Source organism: Pollicipes pollicipes, unplaced genomic scaffold (genome assembly GCF_011947565.3).
Source record: "Pollicipes pollicipes isolate AB1234 unplaced genomic scaffold, Ppol_2.1 Scaffold_3447;HRSCAF=4054_pilon_pilon_pilon, whole genome shotgun sequence".
In the NCBI taxonomy this organism is placed as follows: Eukaryota; Metazoa; Arthropoda; class Thecostraca; order Pollicipedomorpha; family Pollicipedidae; genus Pollicipes; species Pollicipes pollicipes.
The window spans coordinates 25,354,940-25,376,541 of NW_023596297.1; the positions used below are offsets into that span (position 1 = coordinate 25,354,940).

The 21,602-nt window shown below is 49.2% G+C and overlaps 1 protein-coding gene across 1 annotated transcript in view; it reads right to left on the reverse strand.

The window, feature by feature from the left end:
• Window positions 1–4,200: 4,200 nt before the first annotated feature.
• LOC119091422 (sodium- and chloride-dependent GABA transporter 1-like) overlaps window positions 4,201–21,602 on the reverse strand; it is a 61,428-nt gene continuing 44,026 nt past the window's right edge. The window contains 12 exon segments of the mRNA XM_037214206.1: window positions 4,201–8,131; window positions 8,636–8,803; window positions 9,538–9,741; window positions 10,225–10,362; window positions 11,194–11,306; window positions 11,598–11,722; window positions 12,167–12,270; window positions 16,221–16,355; window positions 18,127–18,225; window positions 18,227–18,260; window positions 19,012–19,195; window positions 20,306–20,404. Coding sequence (XP_037070101.1) covers window positions 8,054–8,131; window positions 8,636–8,803; window positions 9,538–9,741; window positions 10,225–10,362; window positions 11,194–11,306; window positions 11,598–11,722; window positions 12,167–12,270; window positions 16,221–16,355; window positions 18,127–18,225; window positions 18,227–18,260; window positions 19,012–19,195; window positions 20,306–20,404 — 1,481 coding nt within the window. The 3' untranslated portion in view covers window positions 4,201–8,053.

Consider the following 21,602-nt stretch of genomic DNA (forward strand, 5'->3'; position numbering starts at 1 on the left):
TCTGCGACAACCCGTACTGAAGGATTTCGGATGTTATCCTTATGTGAGATCATGGTGGTTCAGTTCTTACGGGCTCAGGGAGCTGTGGAGACCAATAGCTTGCATATCGTGCCCTTCCGTGCGTAAGACGCTCAGCTTTACCAGGGACGAGGCGCGTGTGTCCGCCCGCCTCTCCCCACCTCCCGTAAATCGGTGGCCCCAGCTGATGTGCCTCTCGGGGAATTTCGCGGTGTGTCCCGGTCTTCGTGCGCACAGCGGCGAGATGACCAATCGTAGCGAAATTATAATGACACCGCGAATCCCGAGCTCGTCTGGTTAAAATGCTCATTGCATTCAGGGGAGTGATTCAGCGTGAGCGAAACTACTTGGGGGCGGGGGCTTCCCCTGCTTTTGCAGACTCTTCCGCATGGATCACAAAGTGTATGTCTCGTCCCTTCTGTATTTTCAATATGTTTCGATCGATCTCTGCTCCCAGGCCCATTTTGGCCAAAAATTTTCACGGCATAACAACGCCGCTGAAGACATAGGCTGCAACGACGGTGATTTGGTCAAGGGGGCGTGTGGCGCCGCAAGCACATGTAGTCATTTTACTAGCATTGGGCACGTGCAGGGATCTTAGTCGGTTAAATAATTCGGTTCACGCTGTGTGATATCCACATTGTGAGCATCAAGCGAAGCGAAAGAAGCGGTCGCACCCGCGCCTCCATCCCACGGTCACATCTGCACGAAACTACGAAAATGAGAGCAAGGCGGGGTTCTGAATCCTGATTATGGGTGTAACCACGTCCCGGAGGTTGTGGCGTAACCACGTCTCGGAGGTTGTGGCGCAACCACGTCTCGGAGCTTGGGGTGTAACTACGCCTCGAATCAGGACTGCGCGGTCAAAGTTAGATCTGATCTTAAAACCTAACCAGGTCAAACGTTGACAGTCAGGTCGGGTCTGGTCAAACGTCGACAAAAACGCCCCAAACCACCGAAATTGGTTGTACGCAGCCCCATTTTCCGAGCCTATAGATCTGGTCAGAATGAAACCTTCACCAGTAAGTGTGCCATAGTCGACATTTTCTCCTTCTCAGAACATGGTGAACTTGGGTCACGTTAAAGATCATCAAAAGCACCCAAAACCACCAAAATTGGCTGCAGACATCCACATGCTCGGAGCCTATGGTATCGATTAGCAAAAAACTACCCTAATCGAAACGCCATAGTCGACATCTAATTCTTTTAAAACATGGTGACCTTTGGTGAGGTCAAAAATCACCATAAATACCCCCAAAACGGAAAAGCCAGGGTACAGACAACCCACGCTCCGAGCTTATGGCACCGATCAGCATGAAATGCCAACCAATCGATGCGCCATACTCGATAGCATACCTTTTTGCAGAATATGGTGACCTTGGGTCAGATCAAACGTGGCCAAAAACTCAAAAAAATCACCAAAATTGGTTGCCGACATCCTCATGCTCCGAATCTATGCCACCGATCAGGATGAAACCTTCACCAATCGATGCGCCATAGTCGATATCCTATCCTGAGGGGAATATCGTGACCTTGGGTAACGTAAAAGGCCATCAAAAACTATTTTGGTGACGTTTGACTTCACTCAAAATCATTATTTTCTCGACGGCATTGGATTTCGACCATGACACATCGAGTGGCAAAAGTTTCACGCTCATCGCTGTCGTAGCTTAGGAGAATGGTGCACGCAACCAATTTTGGTCGTTTTGGACGTTTTTGGTGACCCTCAACGTGACCCAATGTCATCATCTTCAAGAAGGACTAGGTTATCGACTATGGCGTCACGCATCAGTTGGTAAAGTTTTCATGGTGATCGGCCTGTTTTGTCGTTTTTCGATATTTTTGTTGACTTGGTCTGACCCAAGGTCAATATACTCTAGAAAGATAGGATGTAGGCTATGGCACATTGATTGGTGAAGGTTTTATGCTGGTCCTCGCCATGGGCTCCGAGCATGGTGTTGTCTGCAGGCAGCTTTGGTCGTTTTGGACGGCTTTAGGTAACCTTTAAAGTGACCCGGTGCCGAAACACTTGACCTTCTGTTTTTGACAGGCCAAAATGGCAGTGAGTGCTGCCTAATAAATAGTTTATTGGTGTTTGCATGCTTGTGTTTTATGTTCTGATTTTAAATGCTGAGGTACCGACACGAAGTGAAGTCAGACATATGAGAGGGTCAGTCACCAGTTATATACCGTGCAAGTTATGCTAGCTTCGTCTATCTGTCGTCAGGAAGTATATATACATATATATATATATATATATGTATATATATATATGTATGTATGTATGTATGTATATATATATATATATATATATATATATATATATATATATATACGCAATATTGTTCGGTGCTCTGTGCGAACCAGACAAATGCATTGACGCACTGACCAAAACTGACGAGACACCATATTGGAGTGATTGGAAGTTGCAGACGCTACGGTAATCGCATCTCTACACATCAACACTGCCATCATGCTAGAAAACTGGACGTGATCTCTTACTCCGTAAACCCCCTAGAGTTAATGGCTCCCCCCCCCCCAAATAATTTCATTCCGACCTTGAAATTTTGGGTTTATTTTGTCTAAGCCCATCTTATTGTTGACAACTCTAGAAAGCTTGGCGTGCTATGCAAGCACATACATGGAATTTGATCATTTTTCAGAACATGGTGGATGCTAGTCATTTTGGGATGCGTTTTTGGGAGAAAATGTGGAAAATGCAAAAATGGCAGTATGGGATTCTGATTATAGCAATTGAACATATGGGACCCCAGTTACAGCGTAGGGGCTCTGGACAACGTAATGTGCCTTAGAGTCTCTCAATCAACACCCTCTCGATTAGCGAATGGTTATATTTGTCTGATCGTGGACCCCTTACTTTCGCTTGCGACTGTTCTTGTTCATCTGGAAGCCTTAAAGACGTCAAATTTTGTTACGTTCTGTGTTAAAAACTGTGCTTGTTTCGGCCGGCTATGGACCTCTTTTGAAGCCTATGTACACCTCAGGGCCCAAGGGGGGCGGGCATGGCCCCATGCCCCATTCCCCTCTTGATCCGCCCCTGAGCGTACGCAAGCCTCAGTCGCCAGCCGAGTTCAGACAACAGAGAACAGACAAGTCTTCCCCAGGGAGGTTTGATCTCACTGACGGGCGCGCACCGCCTCATTACATCAGCCGGCCGGCCAGTACCGACAGATATCGCTGCGGGCCAGGCGAGATGATACCCGCCAGCCGCCAGCCGTCGCACCTGAGGCGGTGCCGGCGGGCCGCCGCGGCGTCACCGCACCGCCTCTCTCAACCACCGAAACATTTTAAAATAAGCTCCTTCCCTTGGACATGAAGCCCTCGTCGACGCCGCCAGCCGGTGGCGGCAGAGCCCGCCTGTCCCGCGGGCGCGGCGGCCCTGGCCGAGCCCGGCCGAGCCGAGCCGAGCCGGCCGCCACGTCTCCAGCCGCGGCGCCGCCCGCCGCGCCCGCGCTCGGTCCGTCGGCGAGCCCCGGGGCGCGGTCGCGCCCAGGCCGGACACGGCCGCCAGGCGCTCTAGGTAATTCATAGTAACCATGTTTTATTGCGCCCATCACGTGATCAGTGGTGGAATGCCAGGTTGACTATGTCACCTGTCGACAAAAGAAGGAAATATGACATTGCTGTGCCATAAAGCGACAGTAGGCAAAATAAATATGATGTGATATGATATTTCCGAGACCACGGCGGCACGCCCGGAGTGCCAACCAAGCGGAGCAGGCGCTGGCTGAGAACCTGGCCGAGACGGCCAGGACCTCAGGCGCTCGCAGGTCCTGCTCAATCCCGACTGGAATGGACTGCATGAGGCGGAAGGGTCTGACTGCCCATGGGCCTGCGATCGGTCTGAGCGGTCTGACCTCCCTTCGCGTCGGACGCAGGGTTCGCAGAGGGATGAGGCGTAGGCAGATGAGCTCGGGATCCGAACAAATGCGCTCGTGTATCCTCGTCCGCTGAACGGATCGGCAGGCCGCGGCGGAAGGGCAATTCATGGAACGGTCTGCCATGGGCTGTCGCCGTGCAGGATGATGCTTTTGACAGCAACTAATGGTCACCGCACATGTAAACAACAGACTTGTGTTACTCACAATCGCTCCTCCGATTCCTGAGTTTGCGTACTCTCTTTTCCTAGATTACTTCTTCCCGACTTGAAAAAAGACCTGATGCAGGTTTGTACAACTTTATTGTCTCAGGGAAAGCTGACACGTCCAACCAAGGTAATGCTTCGGACAGCATATACAACGTAACCTGTCATACGATGGAATGGTGACAAGGGAAACCACCAGAAGTGAAAGTATATTTGATCTCTCGAGACAACAGACAACGTCTTCCCTGGAGGAAGCGTCTTGCTAGGATGGGCACAGCGGCTCCTTCCTCAGCGAGCCCATCATGCAGACACCATTACAAGCTCAGTACAACAGCTGGTTCAACGTGTGAGCACTACATCAGAACGGTGAGAATCCTGGGCAATGGGGGGAACAGTGAGGACCCCGGGCGATGGGGAACTGAGGATCTCGGGCAATGGGGAACGGTGAGGGTCTCGGGTGATGGGGAACGGTGAGGATCCCGGGCGATGGGGGAACGGTGAGGATCCCAGGCGAGGAGAGAACGGTGAGGATCCCTGGCGATGGGGGAACGGTGAGGGTTTCGGGTAATGGAGAACGGTGAAGATTCCAGACGATGAGAGAACGGCGAGGATTCCAGGTGATGAGGGAACGGTGAGGATCCCGGGCGTAAGGGGAACTGTGAAGATCCCGGGCGATGGGGGAACGGTGAGGATCCCAGGCGATGGGGAACAGTGAGCATCCCGGGCGTAGGGAGAACTGTGAAGATCCCGGGCGATGGGGAACGGTGAGCATCCCCGGCGTAGGGGGAAACTGTGAAGATCTCGGGCGATGGGGGAACAGTGAGGATCCCAGGCGATGGGGAACGGTGAGCATCCCGGGCGTAGGGGGAACTGTGAAGATCTCGGGCGATGGGGGAAACGGCGAGCATCCCGGGTGATAGGAAGTGGTGAGGATCCCGGCCGCTATTCTTCGGTCCGATCGGAGACTAGACCAGCACACCATATATTGCTACAAATACATCACTGTAGACACATGACTGCCACTGTTGGCTGTCACACATAGGTCGTGTGCGATACATAGACGGCAGCAGCACGTTTCTGTTAGTGCCTGCGGCTATGGTAGGTCGCAATCTTACCGTATCTGGATAAATGCATTCATATCTAATGTTTATACGGGCAAAGCCAGAGGCTGAATTTGTTAGACTGCGTCAGGAGAGGGAGGGGAGCAGCCTGGGATCGACAGACGATGACATTCACACATCATCCATGGGCGCTATGTAAGAGTTCTAAAAAAGCATCTGGAGCAAATCGCAGGGATCAAAGTGTATGGAAAGTTTTACCCATGGATACTAGCTTTCACTGGAAGTTTGATGCGCCGGCATTTCCTGCTTCCCGTTCACCGGGCGGGGAAGCGTCAGATGTGCCCTCACAGAGCTTCCGGAAAAATAGATTAACGTAAAAAAGAACTTAAGAAAAAGGGAAAAAATATCTTAACGCAAGATGCTGAAATTCTCAGAAGCCCAGTTGTGAATATTTATTGTTATGCTGTAAGAGGGTACTTGGTAATTGAAGGTCAAGGATAACTACCTCTTTATCGAGATCATAAGAACTGAATTTGTCGTTGGGGCACTTTGCATCGGACGTCTGTTGTGGCACATGTGTTGTAAAATGGTTTCATGTCTTGAAATGTCTCGCATCGTGTCTATCTGTTGAATGTACGGTCCCATAGTCAGGTTACCCAAAGGTCAGGTTGGGTCGATTGTTCAACTGAATTCATTTGTCATGCTGACGGTCCGCATAGCCCCGCAGAAACGGAATGAGCCTTAGTTAAGAGCTTTTTCCTGGTTCTACGTGTCTAGCGCCTTAATTGCAGTTGTTCTGATCAGTAATGATGTCCATGCAACGCAGTTATATATGATTTTTCCAATCCCTTGTCGGCGAGGTTCTAGCGCGTTTCGTTCTCAGGATATCAGGGAATCTCTAAAAACTTTCTTCCACGAAGGTAGGGCAAACGCGTCCGACGAAGGCCAAACCGCGGCCGTCTGAGAAAAATGCCCCCCAACGCTTCGGGAGTAACTCCAGCAACGTGCCAAGTAAACATACCAAATTTATAGCTCCTAACTGAAGAGCAATCTGATAGATTCCGGAGTGCCAAAAGTTGGTCTCAGCTTAGTTGATCGAGTTCAGACATCATCTATTAAGCAAGCACGGTGATTTCTGCCTCCACGTGCAGTAATTCGCAGTTTTCTTTGTTGCTTCTACTTGCCTCGATGCGTGTTATCGAATGGTTCGACCATTTGCGGTTTAATGTAAGTAAAACCGTGAAAGGCGATGGGATTTCGACTTGCAAGTGTTGAACAGCATGTGTTCAGCCATTGGTGATAAGGTAAGTTAGTACAGCTGATTCTATTCCAAACCACCAACTTATGTATGAGCCATGGGGGCGGACAACGATGCTCGAACGAGTGGCCGGAGTTTAACCTAGCATGACTAGAGCTAACCTCACCCTGGCCCTTGCAAACATGATGTGATTTTGAATCACGGAATATGCTCATGCGTTTGGTTCAGATTGTCAAATTGTGCGGCCAGTGTAGCAAGTGCTTGTAGGACCTGAAGCCTTCAAAGATGCTGGTGGCTTTTAGATCATTTTGCGTCGCCCACGATGTCGTTGGTCATGTGCTAGAAGTCAGTTTTTGGATTCATGTGTGAATTTGACCAGGGTTATCAGCTTACGTATATCAGGTGGGAATGACTTTTAACTTCTCGGATGGTCGCGGGCGGCGGAACCTTCCGGATGGTGCCGGATTTAAGCACACAGAACACTCAAGCTTACTGCTATAAATGCAAAGGCAGGGAGCGAAAAATACTTTACCGACCACTAAATGTAAAATGAATGAAGGTGAAACCCGAGTCAGCCATGGCAAAACGAAGAGAGCAAAACGCACACAAGGCTGAATGATACGATGAGCATTATCGGCGCACCTCGGCGTGTCCAGTTTGAGGCTGAAAAATGCGACACGGCCCAGGAGCACATATTCCGGCAGACGGGACAGAGCAGCTAAATAAAGCTAAAATTCAATAACCTACAAAGCTCCGCGCCAAGCATGTTTACATTACAAACGATGCAACACTACCTACGATATGCAATATTCGTGTAATGTCACTTTGTGCAACGTCGCTCGTAGCCTTTAAAGGCAAGCGGTTTGCAACAATGCCCACTTGCAAACACACATATCAATGTACACAGGTCGGCCAAAGGCCCAAACGTTAACAAGTCAGGCCCAGCGGTCGGGTGCGTTCAAGACTTGCCGGTCGTCGCGATTCTATTCATATGGTGTGTGACACTTAACTGTACAACCTCCTCACCAATCATGTGCCTCAGTTGCAGCTCGAGCGCTCTAATAGTCATCCACCAGACACAGCTTTCTTAACGGTCCGCAAATGCATACGAACGACTGGAAGAGTCCTCTGCAAGTACATGACAACTGCGACATCTACGCGCGACACAAGCAGACAGCAGCAATGAGCGCTGGAAAATGGAAGACGACAGGTGAGACTCATCTGGAAGACAAAGTGGCGAGATAAGACGAGCGGCCTGCTTTTTCATTAGAGTTACAGCATCGATAGCTCGTAAGAGAGCCGCATAGAGCAGTATTAGAAGTCCCGCGAGAGATCCATACCTCACGGAAAAGATGTGGAAAGGAAAGCACGACTCATAACAAGATTGCAAAAAGTGCACAATCCACGTTCATCACATGCTGGAAGACTGTGTAGAGACGCTCAAGACAGAGTCGCAGGTAAATCCTCCCGGCACCAAACTCAGCATGAGCGGACGCCGGAGCTCGTGCAGCGAGCACTAGCAGGCCACTGACAGTTTGCCGCAGTTGTGGCGACAAATGCCACGGCACGCAATGTCACGCAAGTTCAGTTTGAACTGGAACCAGCTCACTTCTAGAGCATGGAGTCAAATGTCCCCAAATTCTTGTTTGTTATCTTCCCGGTCTCCGGACGACATATCTTCTTAAGGCGCTGCAAAAAAAGAACAACTTGTTTTCCACCCGGAAGCTCCTGCGATTTCGTCACAATCGACATCGGGTAATTCGACTCTCAAGTTGTTTCCGTGTCTGATTTGCTCCATAAGCATAAACAAACTGACGGTAGCCAGCACTCAACACATAAGCAAATGCAGGAAAGGCGTCTGCGTGCTGTCACGAGCAAGTAACGCATTGTTGCGCAAGTGAGACGCTCTGCTGAGCGAGGAACACGCATCAGTGGGCCACAAACCGCAAACCAACCATGCATTAGTGAAGAAGCATTAGTGAAGAAGCATTAGTGAAGAAGCATTAGTGAAGAAGCATTAGTGAGGAAGCATTAGTGAAGAAGCATTAGTAAAGAAGCATTAGTGAAGAAGCATTAGTGAAGAAGCATTAGTGAAGAAGCATAAGTGAAGAAGCATTAGTGATACGCGCCGCAGTCTCCAGACCGCTGTCATCGCTGACCAACAGCCGAGGCACCGCTCTCCATCGTCGTTACCTCTCTGACGGTGCCGGTCGCGTTCGCGAAGGAGTAGAGGAAGTAGGCGGGCGGGCAGAGCATGGAGGAGAGGCCCAACATGATGCCGATCATGTGCGCCCACCACGGGTACTCGTAGTTCACGTACTTGACGGGGGTAAAGTTTATTACGTTGAATATCAGCACGCTCTGCGAAATAGGAAATAAGCCGTTAGGTGACTTCTTATTCGATATTGGTGCAGCGTTTGCCTTAAAGCCGTTGGCTTCTTAGTGGTGTAACGGGCGCAGAAAGATGGCGCCTTCGATAGCGGTGGAACAAGCGTGATTAGAATCGCTGTTGCGCCACAGTTGGCGCAGTAGATCTAGACAACGCATGCTCAGGTGTTTCACAGTATACAAGGTAGCCAATGACTTCGATGAAATGAAATCGAGAACATCTTTTAGAAATTGAAGGGAGAAAGCATTTGTTAGAAATTAGAGTCATTCTTGAAGTAACCTCATGCCAGTGTCCTCAGGCAATGGAGCACTCTTTTCACAAAATTGTGTTTTCATGTCTGGATAAAGGATTAGCAGCTTAAGAGAAATAGTTCAGGCAGAAAAAACGCCTGCATGCCAGGCTCACATTTGCAACTTTGCAACAAACCCAGTCGACAATTTTGACCGTATGCCTCAAAACACCCGTGCAGTAGGAGTGCGGTACAGTAACAAGGGTCCGACAATATCACCTGTGTGAGCCTCGATAATGCCACGGGTTGAGCTATCCAGGATGACCGATGGTGTGTGTGGAACATTCAGACCTTGTAGAGCACGGAACCCTACAAAGTGAGACACCTGCAACAGTGCAGAGTAGGCCATCGCCCGGCAGATTTCCAGAAGGTCGGCATGATAGCGCCTCGGCCACCATGGCGACACCGCCGTCTCACCATGGTGACAGCCGGACAGATCACCGTCCAGCAGAGCTTGAACCAGATGAAAGGGTAGTAGCCGACCATTTCCTTGATCGCCTCGAAGTAGCGGTTGACGCCGAATCCCCAGCCGATGGCGATACACTCGAAGAAGATGAGAGTCAGCAACGCCATGCCGGAGGCGGCGTAGTCCTCGAAGATCACCAGGAGGTACATGCCACCCTGTCGGCGGACCAGCGTTAGCACCTGACGCGGATCGCAAAGACAGGACATCTTCACTGGCGGCAACCACAGAATGTGGACATGCTTATGAATATGTTCAAAACAAGACCTACGTGTGTGAAGTGTTACAAAGCAGCACGAGCAGCTGCCTATCGAGCCCGTGGTACGCACACGCCACAGCTGTATTCTATGCGTGAGGGAGATACCTCAAAACGACCTGGCTAAAGCTATACAGGTCGCACCGCCGGGGTGCCATTACGGTGGACATCGGAGTTCACCAACAGGTCGCCGGGGTGCGTGACCCGGTTGACGAAGGGTCACAACCCTATGTTTATTACTGGAACTCATGATCGGCCCAAGGCCTCACCCTACGCTACATCATCCCATAGGCTGCCGTGCTGCCCACACACGATCATACACAGGCAGTGAGATCATCCAGGCGCGTGAATTGGTCTACGTGAAAATTTCATAGAGCTGACGTACCTCCGTGACCATGCTTATGCCGACCAGAAACGACACAACACAGTAGACTGCGATGAATATTTCCCTTCTGCCGGGACGCCGCAGCACGCGCGGAAACTCGTCCACCACCGCGGTGATGAGCCCTTCCATCGTGCAGAACTGTGGCCAAGTGCATGGTCATCGGACGCCAAAGCATGCCACTGCCAAAGCCGACATTGCAGAGCACGAAAAGTGCGCAATAGGTCTCGAATCAGGGGAAAACGAAGCTGTAAGGAGACAGAATATTAGAGAAACATAAATAGGGAGCAGATAAAGAAAACGGAACAGAAGAAAGAAGGAAGGAGAGAGACAGAGAGAGAGAGAGAGGGCGGAGAGAGAGGGAGAAGGAGGGAGAGAGAGAGAGAGGGAGAGAGAGAGACAGCCAGAGACAGAGAAAGACGGACAGAGAGACAGAGAGAGAGAGAGAGAGAGAGAGAGAGAGAGAGAGAGAGAGAGAGAGAGAGAGAGAGAGAGAGGGAGAGAGAGAGAGAGAGAGAGAGAGAGAGAGAGAGAGAGAGAGAGAGAGAGAGAGAGAGAGAGAGAGAGAGAGAGAGAGAGAGAGAGAGAGAGAGAGAGAGAAGAGAGAGAGAGAGAGAGAGAGAGAGAGAGAGAGAGAGAGAGAGAGAGAGAGAGAGACGGAGAGAAATGAGAAAGATTAAAGGTGACAAGAGGGAGGAAGGGGAGCAAAACATCGGCAAGAATAATAGGCCACCGGCAAGAATAGTTCAAATAGCATTCAATGATACCACAATTTACAGACACCCGAACATTTTAATCACCTTAAGCATCCCAACAGGTAAACGCGCTTTGAACGGTTTGCATATTATGCAAGCCAAACTTAATGCATCACACAACCCACTTTTTGGCCGGTTAAATTCCCTGGCGCAGCCTGGTCTTCACGTAAAAAGGTTACCAAAAATCCACCTGGTTGGTGGCTGCAAAGTTACTCACTTGAGAGTCGAGGCCGAGCATGAGAACCATGAGGAAGAACAGCGCCGACCACAGCGGGCTGATCGGCAGCTGCAGGAGGGCTGACGGATACACCAGGAACAGCAGACCAGGGCCTGCCGCGGGCATCAGACCGACCCACTGACGTCACCGAACAAAGCCGAAGTATGCACTGTGACGGCATAATCATACGCTGACGGATCGTCAGGCAGACCACGTTAACCTCTAGGGGTTAAAACAAGGTTGAAATAAACCACAGAAAGGTCAAACAAGAATCCCTAAGCGTTGCATTATTCCCGAAGTGCATATTTATCGCGGTGTATTCTCAACAGCTCCAGCAGTGCGCAGCGGTGCCGTAGAGGTCAAAGTGGCAGCCATTGAGAACGACCCTGTCGCACAGTGCCCACCTGCCGCCGCCACTTCCTCCACCGGCTTTCCCTGCAGCGTGGCCATGTAGCCGATCACCGAGAAGATGACAAAGCCGGCGAACATCGATGTGCAGGAATTGATAGTGCAAATGATCATGGCGTCCCTGGAACATTGTAGGGTAACATTGCAGGCGCCCATGACAACAATGAGAGGATATTCATGATAATGCAGCCAAGGTAGGGCGCAATTAGACTGTTTTAGATAGGTGGATGGACAGAATCGATTTGTTCTATTCACGGTTTGGCAGTTGGGCAAACCTCACAATCGATATCGCTTTTTTCCTAATTGCATAAACGGACAACGAAATCATCAGTGTGTGTTGGAAAAACTGAAAAAGTATTGGTACAAAATTCAGATGGCTAATCCCCGTCATGTAACTTGAACAATAGCTTCACGCTTCACCACAATGTCAGTGCCTGCGCTTGCGGTTTACTTGCGTCCATCACATTCGTGATCCCATGGGGGTAGTAAAGTAGGTGATCAACAAACAGATAATACCTAACAGGCAGCTAGCAAGTTAGCTGACGGAGCCCGACGGCTGACCCACTTGTGCACGTTGTTGTTGAATTTGTTGTAGCTGCCCAACGCTATGAGAGAGCCCAGGGCCAGTCCGTACGAGAAGAACACTTGGGTGGCAGCGTCAATCCACACCTGTAAGTGCAGAGTAGTTGGAGGCTCACCGATGCCAGCGGCACGCTCAGCACACACGTGGGCAGGCGCATCTACTTGGATACAACGCAGGGATGTGGACAGCTCATTCCTGACTCAATCTAATCCGACGTCCCGCATAAAGTAAGGCAAAACCAACACCCCAGGCACACGACGACTTCATTCGCAGATGCAAATTGGTCTATTGTTGTTCTCGTCCAGCGGCCTGTTGGGACATGGTCTTTACATTCTGATATCACGATGTAATTAATAGGAATAGGCGGCGGAGCCGGCAACCAAAGTGCAGGATCGGTTACCAGTATACAAATCGGAACAGCTCTCCACCGTCACAAGGACGCAAACCTATAGGGGCACGTCGTTTCTAGGAAATACATTGGAATGCAGAACTATGTAGTTGCTACATGGCATCAGTTTGTAGGAAGTCGAGTGGCAGCAAGTCCTTCTTAAGCATTCCTTCTATGTTGATAAATAGGATATCACAACATAAATAGATATCATACTCTAATATGCCTAAAAAATACAGCAGCAACCGCAATTATTTTTGGGAGAATACACATCGTAGCAGCAGCAGGCCTACGGTCATATTACATTGTAAAAGTTAACGCAGACTTCCTTGCCATAGATAAGACAGTAGTGTTAGACTTATTCCTCGGAGAAAAACCAGAAGAATGGAGATATAGTTGGGTTGATATTTCGGCAACATGCCTTTATCGAAACAATAGCAGAAGCGCTACCTTCTGTCATTCTTTCGATAAGGCATGTTGTCGAGATATCAATCCAACTATATCTCCATTCTCCTGGTCTTTCTCCGAGGAATAAGGCTAGTACCACTGTCTTATCTATTTGACTAATGTTCCTCGCTAATGCACTGAAAAGCTTACGTAATTCAGACCAGGGCGGATCCAAAGGGGGGGGGGGGGGCACGGGGCCATGCCCTCCCTTGGGCCCCGAAGGGGCCCATTGACTTCGAGGGGGCCCATGACCAACCGAACAGGTGCATTTTTTTTAACACAAAACGCAGCAAAATTGGGTATCTCTGTACTTTCAGGAGACCAAGAACAGTTTTAGCGAAAGTGAAGGGCCTATGGGAAGTAAGAAAAAACTATTCACTGATTGGAAAAGATGTGAACTAGAGCTTTTAATACCCCTTTCACTGTCTAGGGGCCCCATGCCCTTTTCGGGGGACCTATACGCCTACTTGAAGGATCGTTTCAATCGCTAAGGGGTATTCCACGTTGCCCTTCATCTGCAGTTTGCTCGGAGGGCCCCGCACTGTTGTTGGGGCCTTTCCTGTAAATTACACCACTAATAACACGGCCCCTTCCACAGATTCTTTCCATTCGCCAGAAAGACTCCGCTAGCTAAAGCCAGGGTCTCATATCTTAACCTGCCGGGGTATGCTCGGTTGCTCAGGGGCCATTTACGTGGGTCTCGGTCAACCTACCGACATACTCGCAATACGCTTATGGACCATCTACATTGGTCAGTCTCTTTCACCTGGTTAGGGCCCAACAGCCTTGTCGGGGGCCCATCTGATGCCTGCTTAGGCACACCCAATCGTTCGGGGACCTTCCACACTGGGTCTCGGTTACTTCTTTTCTGCATGGGGGCCCTACGCTTTTGCGGGGGGCCCTATTTATTGACCCGCTCGGGCACACTCGATCATTCGGGGGCCCTCTGCATTGGGTCTTGGGTGGTAATCTTCTCGGGTATACTCCATCTTTCGGGGGCCCTCCGTACTGGGCTTTGGCTACTTCTTATTTCAATGGAGGACTTTACGCTCTCGTCGGGCCCCTTCTGATAAGCCGCTCGGGCACATTCCTTCATTCTGGGGCCATTTACACGAGGTCTTTGGCGCTTGCCTTTCGAATGGAAGGCCCTACGCTCTTGTTGGGAGCCCTATTTGTTAACCTGCTCGGGCACACTCGATCATTCGGGGCCTCCGACATTGGATCTTGGATGCTTTCTTTTTGAATGGGGGCCCCACGCTCTTGACGGGGGCCTTATATGTTAACCTGCTTGGGCGCACTTGATTGTGCAGAGCCCTACACATTGCGTCGTGAGTATCTCCTATCTGAATGGATGGCCTTATGTTCTTGGCGAGCCCCATCTATTCAACTGTTCGGGCCGGTGGCGGATGCAGAGGGTGGGGGCACGGGACCATCCCCCTGGACCATGCCGAGCGTACCTATAGGCTCCGAATGGGCCCATAACCGGCCGGACGGACGCAGATTTCTTACCACAAAAAGAACACACCACAATTGGACGATTTTGGGCCTATAGACGACCGAGAACCATTGTTAGCAAAAATAAGTTCATAACAAAGAGTTCATCAGCAAACGAAACTCATTCTCCGTTGGTTGAGAAAGTGTTGCTTGGGGGAAATTTTGGGCTCACTACGCTGTTTAGAGGCATTGCGTTGTTGGGTGCCTGGCCCTATATGTCCACTTGCCGGATCAATCTGATCGCTAATGAGCTTTCCACGTGTCCTTGATTCCTTTGTATTTTCTCGTAGGGTTCAAGGCGTTATTGGGACGCTATCTGCCTCCATGCCTGAGCACTGTTGATTGATCGGGTTTTCCTCCAAGGATTCTTCCCATTCGCCCGGAAGGCTCTATAGACTTTTTCCGGGGTCCCATATGCCGGGGTACACTGAGTTGCCCAGACACCCTTCATGTAAGTCTCGGGCTTTTTCCACTTGCTGGAGGGCCTTGTGCTGTTGCTAGAACTCTTATAAGATAAGGCACGGAGACACTCGATGCTCAGGGGCCCTCTACTTTGATCGAGGGCTCTCTTTCTTTGGTTCGTTTGCGGAGGACTCTACGCCCATCGAGGCTCGTGTCGCTGACCTGCCCGTACACTCTTAATCGCACAGGGGTATTAATTCATGGTCTTGGATAATTCCCCTTTGCCCGGAGGGTCCTGTGCTATGGCTGTGGTCTTATATGTCAGCGCGCCGGGACACAACCAACCGTTTAAGGGCCCATCACGTTGGTCTTGTATTCTTTTTGCTTGCTCTGGGGGCCGTATACTTGTTGACGAGAGTCACTTATGTGTACTCTACATGAATGCATGCGTAGCACGTCTTTGCTTTATATGATTGCGCATAATAAGACGGATTTCCGTATGTATTAGATAAATGGAGAAGCAAATATGCACAAACATAAATATATATATATATATATATATATATATATTACATATGACTTATTTTAAAATGCAATGGCCGAAATGCAAGCATATTTTTTGGGAGGTGGTCCCAAACTCAAAGGAGCCAAACAATGTCTCGTGCCTCGCCCCTTGACGAAATCCTAGATCCACCCCTGATTCAGACTTCCTTCGAACCAATAATTCATGCTAACAGTTCTAGAGGTACCTCATTGGACACCAGATCAGGAATGCATGTAAATTAGATAAATATGAGCAAAAGGCCTCGTTTGTAGTCAGGTTCACCAAAAAAAGTCGGCAATGTTGCTTTGGAAGCGTTTTCGTCTCATCACCATATACTTGTTCGTCATCTTACGTTCGTAAATTTGGCTCAATGGGGCCAACTCATAGCGTTACGCAAACGTGATGTAAGTAAATTGATGCATGAATGATAGCACAAAGAAAAACTTCCGGACAAATTGTCGGCCATACTGTCACGCTCCTGTTTGTTACAGATTTTGTGCATTTCGGCACTTGGGTTCCTGTATGCAAATGCTTGCGTAAAGAGGGACAATTTGACATCATATGATATGCAGGGCAGCATGAAACCACGTCAAAAGTGTGTGCCATCAGATGAAAGATCACATACAACATCACATCACATTGCTCAGAAGCAGTTCTAGACTTTTGAGAAGCTACATTACGTGTATCAAGTAATAGAGCTCACGTTTTGTGTAACGTAATGTTTGCGAGCTGAGATTTTCCATGCGCCGCTCACCACTCACCTTGACCTCCGTCAGCTTACTGATGTCCGGAAGGATGTAGAACTTGATGCCCTCGATGGCTCCCGGAAGAGTGACGCCGCGAACCAGCAGAATGGTCATCAACACGTACGGAAAGAGTGACGTGAAGTACAACACCTGTTGACAACACGGCGTGGTGATCCGCTGGCACACAACCAAGCTGCTACATAATGTGCTATGTTGCGTTATTCGAAGGCAAATTGAATTCCGGTAGGCAACAAATGATGGGGCAAGTTATGCTCACTGTATTGGCTGCAGCACGAATATGACATTGTAACTGAGTTATTTGTTTAAAAAGAATCGTCGGAGAAAATCCCTTATGAGGTTGCTCCGTTGGTAAAGTCTGCTTACACCCAGAAAATTTCAAACGCGTAGGTTTTAAGTAAGGGTTCGACCTTTCTGTTAGATCAGACATCTCTTGGTATGATTCTAAGAGATTAAAGCTTGAAAGCTCTTCTGAAATGAATGGTTGCCAGCTGAAATAATCTATCACTGGAAAGCTATGATTAAGTTGGAGCCTGATTTGAAGATATTAGAAATGTGACATATTGTTTGTGTCCTCTTTTAAAAACCCTTATGACGCTGCATGCAGTGTTATCTGAATGGAGCCAGAATTTCTCATTCTACTGTGAGCTCATATCAGTCACTTTTCTTCACTACAGGCAGGACCTGGTTGTTGATGGTCAGAACTGGTGTGATAAGACTTTCACTGATAATTAAACATACTGTCTATGTGGTAGACTAACACTTTGTGAACAGGTATCACTATATAATAATGAAGCAGTTTACATATAATAATGACGCAGTTCGGTCTGTCAACTTTAACCAATGCCTTTAAATGTGAACTTATCTATTCCGCTACCGTGTATGGCGTCATTCCCGACACGGCTGGCATGCGGTGTTCAGCACGCAACCCCGATGAAAACTGAAGCAGCCCGTTGTCAACATAATGTGCCCTCTGATAGACTCAAATACATCTACACTTCTATTGGTTCACGGCGAATGTCACACCTGTCTCCACGTGTGCACTATGATGTATGCATTCGAATATGATGACATTATGAACACGAGCAATCAAATGGTCTGGCTTTTTCCCCACTCATGTTATGTCACTCCAGTGGACTTGGCATTATTAAATACATTGTTCCATGTAGTAATCTTACAAACGGTTTACATGTGCGGCTTTGGGCCCAGAGTATCTGCTAGGCATAGCTTAATGCATGTACCCTCAACCCACCACCCAGTTCATGCCGCCCAGTTCAACGGTTGATTTTGTTTCCGCCCTTTTGACAAACGTGAGTGCGGAGGGTCTCCCGTGCCACATAATCCTGTGGCACGGCCGCCCCTGACCTGGGTTCGGATTGACCCTCGTTGGCCAGTTGTCAGCTGACCTTTCCATTTCAGTTGGGCCAAACAAAGCGCCCGCTCTGGGACTCGTACCCATCGCTGCTACACTACGGGTCCAACATCTTTCTTCTAGGCTACGAAGAAGACATTGTGGGTACATGCATTACCATGAAACACTAAGCACATGTCATGCATTGACTGCCATGATGTACAAACCAATACTTGCATACTGCTATTTTGTAATATAAACTCAATTCAAACTATAGACCTCACAGCTTGTAACAAGCTCCTCTCATAGACTACCACTAAGCGATACAAAATATAGCAACATTAACATGAAAATAAAAATAAAACTTTCAGAAACCAAGCATAGTTTGGAAGACAACATCTGGCATATTTAGGACTGGGGCATGTTTAACTAGATCGCAATGCGTAGCTGAAGACTATCGCTCCAAACTCAGACATTTCAACGAAACTGATCGGAAGGTACGCTTCGAACCACATACGACAGTTTGCGAGGACACCACAGACCATCCTGTACCTTTCCAGTGTACTTGACACCCTTCCAGATGCAGAAGTAGCAGAGGACCCAGGCCAGGGCGAGCGTGCCCACCAGCTCCCAGCGCACCGAGCCCATGTCCTTCGATGCCGCTCGAAATGCCGAGCGCACGGCGCCTGGGGGTAACGGGCGATGACCTTCCAGAGGCGCGCAGAGGTAGACGTCTACGAGCGCGGGGTTCCTGTTGCTCAGAGTGTACTTATCAGCTTGCGCTAGCTTTTGCTATTTTCGCAAGAAACCGCCTCTGAAGGTAAACTGTTAATTTCAACGGCGGTTAGTACTGTAAAAATGTGTTGCATCGCTAATCGCATATTTCGTTTTAATTACTTCGATTATGCGCCAAGGTTCGTGTACTAGTATGACTGGTACAGCCGTGGGAGGCGTGCACCAAACGTAGGCATCGTATATCCATATTGTGCGCAGTCTGAACAAATTAGCAGCTTTCCACACCGAAAGCATACACATGAACCGTCCCTTGAGTAGCACCGGTTACACTTACAGTCATCTGTCCCCTACGAACGGGGAAAGTTAGCCGCTCTCCACCAAATGCGCCACCGTAGGAACATATGCGCGGTCACTGTACAGACTATTCTCGCATCCATTTGACGCGGACAGTGCATCCCGGGCGTCTGGACGAGTTCCCGGGGCGGCTGCGCGCCGGCCAGCCGGCGGGGGGCTATCCTTTGTACGCCCGCCTCCGTCCAGCCTACAGTCCGACAGGTCACCGTGTGACTCCGCACGCGGTACGCGCCTATGGCCCGCTGGGCACTCACGGTATCAGGAGCAGCAAACGTCAACGAAGGGGTAGCTGATGGTGTCAGTCGGAACCGCGAGTACCGGCCAGACAAAAAGGCGGACATGACTTACTCCCAGAACTCCCGCACGGGGTCCGTCATGTCCTTCTCATTGACGACATAGTTCTCCAGCTGACAGTAGGTCCTGCTGCTGAAATTGCTCAAGCTCTCGGTCCAGCAGTCGAGCTTGTCACGTTCGTATGGGCTGACGCACGTGGCCGAGTTCCACCAGTTGTCGCATTCGCCCCAGGGCAGCGCTGTCCAACAGGCGGGCAATGACAGACCATGGGTCAGGCAGTCGGCGAAAGCACAGGTAGCCTGACCCGTCTCAGCTCGTGCTTTTAACCGCCATCTTTGTGTAGAGGATCAGAGGGACTCCAAGCCCCTAGCCGTCCCTAACCCTTGTCCTACGGACGTATTTCACCCTCTCCTCAGAGGGCGCTTAATGACACTTCCTAAGGATCTTAAAAAGCTAAGCAAGTCAGAGACACTAATAAAGCAGCATTGGAAGGTTCCCCAAACGGTACAAGACAGGTGTCACTGAACAATGATCAATGCTGCTTCAACAGGTCACAGCAGGTCGTAGAAGTTAATCTTAGCACTTCACAGGCTCCTCCTGTCATCTCAAAACCGAAACGTGCTACAATGTAAAAATATCATTAAACATCCGTTGTAGGAACTTTATTAGACGGGCACCAGTGAATATTGATAGGCGGGACGTGTAATGTATCCTGTGAAGTCAAATAAGTGGAGGCCGTTGTTGCATTGGACAGTCAGCCTATATAAAAAACTAAACAAGCATTGTCCATGGAGAGCTGTAAAATAAGTGCATCTAATGTTTTAGACCATGTAACCTTCAAAAGGTCAGATCTTGTCACAAATACCAAAGTTTAGCAGTTTTACATTAGATGATCTGACCCTGCAAAAGCAGTCATTACGACGTTCATGCACTCCAGTGTTAAACTAAGGAAAACAGCCCAAGAATGTCCTCCGAGTGCATTGCCTGTGAGAAATAAACGTTAACTGTCACCTTCGAGCAAATTTATCTGGCATGACCTCAAGACACATGTGATAAATCCTAGCTACAACGTTAAGGGCAGAAGTATCAAATTTTCACAACATACGTAACATAAGTATCTCATCTAGCCGCAATTTCAAGACTGCGCTCGAAATGCATAGAAACGGTGCACAGAAATGCAGAAATGCACGCATAAATTTCAGGCAGATACCCTAGTGGGGCTCATGAGACCGCTCCCCGTAGGATGACGGTGAGCTAAGAGGACAATCGAGTTGTACCTCGTGAAGATGAAGAGACCGCTGTCTGACACCGAATATTGTAAAACGAAACACTAGTGATGCTTACCGGCTCGCAAGGAAGAGAAAAAAGTAGAAGAGCGCCCATGACAGCACCACAATGTAGTAGATATTCAGCCAGATGCACTGGATCACTGCTCCGAACCCAACGCCTGTAAAAGCGAAAAACAGCTATGAGTGTACACAGCACACAGCCAAAACTGCTGACTGCATGTGCGCGGGCTACATTATATCTTCTGATCCTGCATCGCAGGACGCCAAGAATGTGTGTTTGATTATGACAATGAAAGCATCAGCTTTCCAATGTACATCAGCACGGCACCATGGACGGAGTGGGAGAGCGAGGTCCCACCGAAAAGCGTATTTGACGTTGATTCCACGTCTCTAGCACGAGACATCAGGGCAAATACTAGACATGACGTATATAGGGGTTTAAACATATCAAACTGATAATTTCGCCGTGACCCACAATGCCAATGTACGTAAAGAAGATGCATGTTATGGGAAGAATATACAAGAGCAGAGCGAGGACAAGGCCAAACATACGAACACGGACTGTTCGTCCAACTCCGCGAACATAACTAAACCAACGCCACCTTTGCGGCAATGAGAAGTACCTAACAGTGAGTCACACTATCTTGCTACACAGCTGGCATCAGCCGGACCACTGCGAACTCTGGGCAGACGACTCTGTTGTCATAAGAACGTTCTATACCATGAGGAACCGGTAGCATGAATGAGAAGTCACGTGTATTAAGTAAGTGAAATTTGCATTAAATTATGCAGTCATTTGCCACATTAAAAGGCGTACCAATGGAAAAGTGGGCTCTCTTATCGATTTCAATAGTGGCTTTAACGCCGCGGATGGCGGCGGTAGCCAGCCCTGAGAGTTTAGACAGAGCACAAGTTCGGCACTCTGGCCGAGAAACGCTGCATCCCAGCCTCGGTCCTCGAGGGGGCACGTAAAGCAAACTACCCTGCCGCGTACTCCTCGCCCGCGTCAAATGTATTTGCTCAGAAGATGGGCGCGAGTGAGTCTGGCTCACCGTGCACTATCACCTCATGCGTTAGGCGCAGTGTGCAAGAGTCCGCTAGTTGTGACATGGCTATCCATACCAGAGTCTCTTCGCAGGTCAGACACATATTCAAACTTTCGACGCCCAAAGGTAGTCCGAGCACCGATTTCTTAATTTTTGAGGGAGTATTTTTGAGGAAAAGTTGTTTTGGCACTGTCACCATGAATCAAAATGCAGCATCTGACATGCGGGAGAACGAGAGCCGTGACCAGATGTGATGATGTCATTTAATGCAAGGTGTGGGATGTGGGTTAGACCGACGAAGATGCCTGTG